The sequence below is a fragment of the Pundamilia nyererei genome, unplaced genomic scaffold, assembly GCF_000239375.1.
Source record: "Pundamilia nyererei isolate P.nyererei 1_Seehausen unplaced genomic scaffold, PunNye1.0 scaffold00001, whole genome shotgun sequence".
NCBI lineage: Eukaryota > Metazoa > Chordata > Actinopteri > Cichliformes > Cichlidae > Pundamilia > Pundamilia nyererei.
The window spans coordinates 10719622-10725165 of NW_005187402.1; the positions used below are offsets into that span (position 1 = coordinate 10719622).

General features: G+C 39.8%; 1 protein-coding gene across 2 annotated transcripts in view; it reads right to left on the reverse strand.

Moving 5' to 3' along the window:
• Window positions 1–7: 7 nt before the first annotated feature.
• LOC102211426 (putative monooxygenase p33MONOX) overlaps window positions 8–5544 on the reverse strand; it is a 10704-nt gene continuing 5167 nt past the window's right edge. For both annotated transcript variants that reach the window (XM_005719842.1, XM_005719843.2), the window contains exons 6-8: window positions 1758–1897; window positions 1460–1635; window positions 8–828 (exon numbers count right to left, since the gene is read on the reverse strand). In XM_005719842.1, coding sequence (XP_005719899.1) covers window positions 623–828; window positions 1460–1635; window positions 1758–1897 — 522 coding nt within the window. In that variant the 3' untranslated portion in view covers window positions 8–622. The remainder of the gene's footprint in view (window positions 829–1459; window positions 1636–1757; window positions 1898–5544) is intronic.

A 5544-nucleotide genomic window follows, 5' to 3' on the forward strand; every position in this document is an offset into this window, starting at 1 on the left:
AAAAAAAAAAAAGCTGAAATTTGATGCCAAAAGCAAACCCATTGCAGCCTTAGGCACAATATCAGTCATATACCACGATACTCTGCATGCTGATGGAGAAAAGCACTACATAACTTTAAACCAAAAACTATTAAAGACAGGAACCTGAGATATAAATTGAATTACCTTGCTACTTTAGCATGATCAGCAGCAAGATATTTCAACGTTAATCTCAAGCCATCGCTGACAATGGAACGAGGACATCTAGGCGATGCATACCAACGCACCCATTACGTGACAAAGCAATAGAAAGCAGTACCAATGTTAGGGTTACAAATGAAGTTACTCCATTTGTTGCATTATTTGGCTAATAAGATAGAACGAGAGGAGGGGGCATAGACAGCAGACAGCAACTGATCTGAATCTGTGAGCTGGGGAGGAGAAGCAGTGCAGTCTGCTGCTAGTTAGCTAATACTGTAGGTACTATGGGTCCTCATTCCCCCCAGCTTGAGTGAAATTGCATGGAGGCAGAGGGAACAGAGGTAGACAGGGAGGCAAATGTGGAACAAGAGGACAGACAAAAAAACAAAACAAAACAAACATTGAGAATGTGGAATCGGAGGAATAGCTACATAGCTGGTCTTCAGAAGCCCGATGGTGTCAAAACATTCATGTCCCGAGGTTTGAGTTTATGCGGCCGTGGGTTTTGCCGCTTGGCTTCAATGTCTGAGATTTCAATCTTGGGTGGCATAAATTTTGTAGGGTCATCAACCTTGAGGTTGACCTGGGTGTTGGTGCCATCCATGGTTGAGGATTTCTGCAGACCAAAATAAGATTGCAGAGACAAACCTGCAGGAGAGAGGTGTGGTAGATGATGCCATTAATTACTTAAGAGCTGCAAAGAGAAACACACAGCATCACTGGTGTACCGTGTGAAATTTCCCTGAAATATTCCACCTACATGCCGTTATAGCTTCTATTAGAAAACTTTTAAATTGCACCTTATTCTGCATTTAACCATGTAAAGCCTGAACCACGAAATAATTGCCAGAAAATTCTTCTTTAAAAAACAAAACAAAAAACTGGAATGTTTATTGAACTTTCTGACAAACTCAAGGTCTCAAAAAGGTCTAGTCTTTTACAGGGTTAAAATATGCATGTTACAGTGAAAACAAGCCATGTTATCACATGTGATTAGGATCACATTTTCTGTTTTGGTTTCTGTGATGCGAGACCTGTCTTTGTAAACAGTTCTGCAGGTTGTGGTTTCAACATGGCTGTGGTATGACTAGAAGGAAGTAGTTTCAAATGCTATCAATTTGCAAACTTTTTTCTCCCCCAAAAATAAAAGGGAGGGTCAGTGCAGTTTCTTTTGATGTAAGGTTCAGGGGTATGACAATTCACCCTATTCGCAGAGTATCGGCATAGAAATGCTAAAAGACTGAAGATACAGAAACAGGCGTGAGCACAAATCTTTTACCTGTGCTGGTTTCAGAGCCAGGATCAGTGGGGGACTTCTGTACCACAGATCGGATTCCGAAGAAACTCCACCTATCTCCTCCTCCTCCTTCATTTCCTCCCATGTCTGTGCTTGGGTTGGGACTGTGGGTCTCAGGTGCAGCAAGGAAAGGTGCAGGACTCAGATGAAACCAGTTCCTGTATTCCCATTACCCAAGAACAACATGAACATACAGCCAATTGGAAATTGTACAAATGTATAAATATAAGGGGGTTTCTTTGCTGAATGACAACTGGCTTTACAACAGTACAGTTCCTACCTGCGATGAACACTCGGTGAAGAGTAGGGACTAACGCAGGGGGTGATGTTGGGAGTAACAGAAGGGGTGCCACTTGGGGTGGTTGATGCTGATGTTGTAAGCCTGTCCTCCTTAAAGTTTCCACTTGGCATTCTCAACTTCTGCACAGCAAGAAAAACAGTTTAAAAAAAAAAGTCACAAGCTCCCATCTGCTCCACTGTCAGTGTAAATTTATTACCGGTAAACAGTTTTAATCTTCCCACATGTGTCTGGCCAGCACAAAAGCACAAACAGTGCTGTTTTGTTTCCCCCGTGACCCTGTTTGTAAGTTTGTTGTTTTATGATCTTTTGTTAATCTGTCAGTGAAACAACTAATTGTATTTACAGAGCAAACATCCCTAAATACGCAATGCACAAGGTCAACACTGTTTTACTTGGTTTGCAGATCGAAAAATAGGACGTCACAGGTTCTCAGAGCCTATTGCCATTGACTACGTTATGCAGGTGGGAACACAGATCAAAGGTTAGAAACAAAGTGTGCAAAAATTACTCATCTTAATTTATCATTAAACAGCAGTAAACACATTAAGAACCACAGAACTGTTATGCACCAAATTAAGCTTTCATTACATAACTTCGACTTTTTCACAAAATTGATTAAAATCCCTGAAAAACCTACGAAAAACAACAAATCCATGTAGGGCTGAACGATATATCGCATTTGCGATAATATCGCGACATGATCAAGTGCAATTTTCTAACCGCAAAGGCTGCGATTATACTCTGGACATGTCCAAATTCATGGGCTGCATCCTCCTGAGGCCGCATTTGTAGACCGATTACGTCACAGCGACGCGCCGAAGGCTGTCCAAATTACTACCATATCCCAGAATTCATAGCGCGGCCCAGCCAAACTCCAGCTTCCAGCAATGGCTGCCGCTACTAAGTTTTGAAATTACTCATACTAATCTTTCTGGGTCACAAAATAAACTTTTAACATATTTTCAGGCGAGAAAGTAGTTGTGTAAACATCAAATATCTGCTCGGTTTATCAAGATATCCCATATTTGCAAAAGTGCTTCGACGTTTTCAGAGGCGTCTGCTACCCTCCGGCTAGCTCGACAGCTAGCCGGAAGCTCGAGGGTTACTGATGCGGCCGAGAACGGCACAACTCCCGGCACATCATTTTCAGATCACCGCGGAGTTTCGCTGCTCGGGTTAAACGTAATATATAAGTCACTTAGACAACCTAAAAATGTTATTGTTGGGCTTTTTTCAGTGTTTTGTTTGTTCGTGAGTAAATCGGTTTGGCTGAGATTAAAGTTATTAGATTAGATAAAATAAAACTTTATTAATCCCCCGGGTGGGTTCCTCCTTGGTTTTCACACAGCTGACTAAACGTCAAACAGAACACTTATTAAACAGAAGTATGAGACTGTTGAGAATTTACACCAGTGTCTGGTTATATTTTAGATAGCAAGAAGCAGACGGCCGAGTTTATTAAACTCCACCGAGACAGCGGTGACGCTAATCAGCTAATCAGAAGGCTAGACCGTCCAATTTCATGCCTTTAAATTTTAAAGGCGTGTTTGTGTGTGTTTATACAATTGCTATTATGTTTGCACTTTATGTGTAATGTTACTGACTGCAGAGATCAGTAAGATGTGTGTATTTTTTATTTATTAGTTTTATTTATTTAATATTATTTTTTAATTGAATGACTGTCTAGTAGTTCACAGATGTCGAAAAACTGAGTGTGGTAAAGCCACTGATTTTTTTTATGTATATTTCTGCAATCTGCACATTGTACTGACTTTCATTTTAATGTTTACACCAGGGTTCCTTGTCAGCACTTTATGCTCAGATGTTTGTAAGCTAAAAATAAACTATTGTGTATGTTCAAATATACTGTTGTGATTGAAGAAGTTAAATAAAAATGTCAGTCATCAATTCATGCATCACCTCATGTCATCATAACAGAGGTCTGTCTTCCAGGAAAGAACAGTTTAAAATTAATGTAATATAGTATTGGCCATACTATATGATGTATTGCTTGTCTTTGTTTAATAATACAGAAGACAAAGACCTTAATCGCATATCGCATCGCAATCGCAATATTGGGGCAAAAAATCGCAATTAGATTATTTTCCATAATCGTTCAGCCCTAAATCCATGTTAATGTATTTGTCAATCATCAGTCCTCTTCAGTTTTAGTACAGAGTAAGCAAAAGCTACTTTTTGACTAAAGGCAAAAAAAAAAACCCCAAAACAAATCCAAGTTCCACTATACTTGCCATCAGACTGAAATTGAGTTCATGACTAATCTCTTGAAAAACATTTTCAGTGCCCAGTTTCCATTCGGTATGGGCATATTCCCAATCATATGGCAAATGCCCTTCCAAGCTCATATCTCCATTGTGCATGAGGTCCTGCTTTCTACTCTGGGTAGAGTCCATTTTGCAAATGAAGAGCGCAAAGCAACGTAGTGGCCTTTTAAACACATTACTTGGGTCAGTAACCTAGTTCGTCACTACTTGAACCCGACTGGCCCTCAGCCAGAACGATCAACATGAGGTCATAACAACAGCCTGCCACATGCAAACAATTCTGTATAGCTTATAAAGTGTCAGAAAGCTGAAAGAAAAAAAAAAGAAAAAAAAAGAGTAAAGACATACAAAAACCACAAATACACTAACACAGCAAAAAAAAAAAAAATACACATATATCGCACGGAAAACCTCTGGTAGTCGATTTGTTCCTCGTGTGTATATAAAACAAGACAAAACCCATTTATTACAGTTACGTAATAAATAAAACGCTTTTCAAATAACACCACCTAAAGTGGAATCTGTGTGAAATCTGGTTTCAATACAGATACAAGAGTTTAAAAAAAATAATGCCAGCACCAGTCTGTGCCTCATTTCTTAGCGTTAGGCCTCATAGTAAAATGATGATAGTGCGGGGCAAACAGAGTAATTATCCAAGTTATATATTTACATCACGCTCACTTAGCAAGTGCGAAGGGCTTCCCAAGCCCCTAAAGTTACCCTTTCAGGTTATTTTATTTACCTGAAGCTTCCACTCACGGTAAGCAACACGGTCTTTAAATGTCTGCTGGTTTCTAGTTAGCCAGTGCTAACCAAGGCCAAGAACCACACAATGGTTAACTACTTTAACCCATCAATACGCAAACCACCATCCCCTCCTTTGTATTGCGAGATTCACGGTAGTTGATATATGCCGATCATTTATTTTTATTGTTCCGAATAAATACGTTTGTTTGAATGCTAGCTTGGCTAACGGCGTACAACACCTTCGACCTGACTGTCGTCAACTAAAGCAGCGACGTCTGACTAACCTTTTTATGATAACTTTTCGTTGACGCTTCGGTCCGACAATTTCTTTCACTTTGTCCATAATTTCCAGTTTAACTGACGATTATTTTTCACAAAAACGACGACGATACAGTCTATGCAGCAAAGTAGACCTTTTCTGGTTTTGGTAGGAGCTCTGTGATTGGTCCGTCTCGGGGAACAGGAAAAAGGAAGGGGTTTGGTTTGTGCAGGGGCGTTGCTTGGCAACAATACTGCAAGAACTACAGCCTATGGAGCCAGCGCAGAGCTCATTACGTAATTTGTTTATCAAGACGTTTTGCCATGTTAACCAGTGTTGGGGAGTAACGGAATACATGTACCGCCGTTACGTATTTAGAATACAAAATATGAGTAACTGTATTCCGTTACAGTTACCGTTTAAAAAGGTGGTATTCAGAATACAGTTACTTTGTTGAAATAAATGGAATACACTG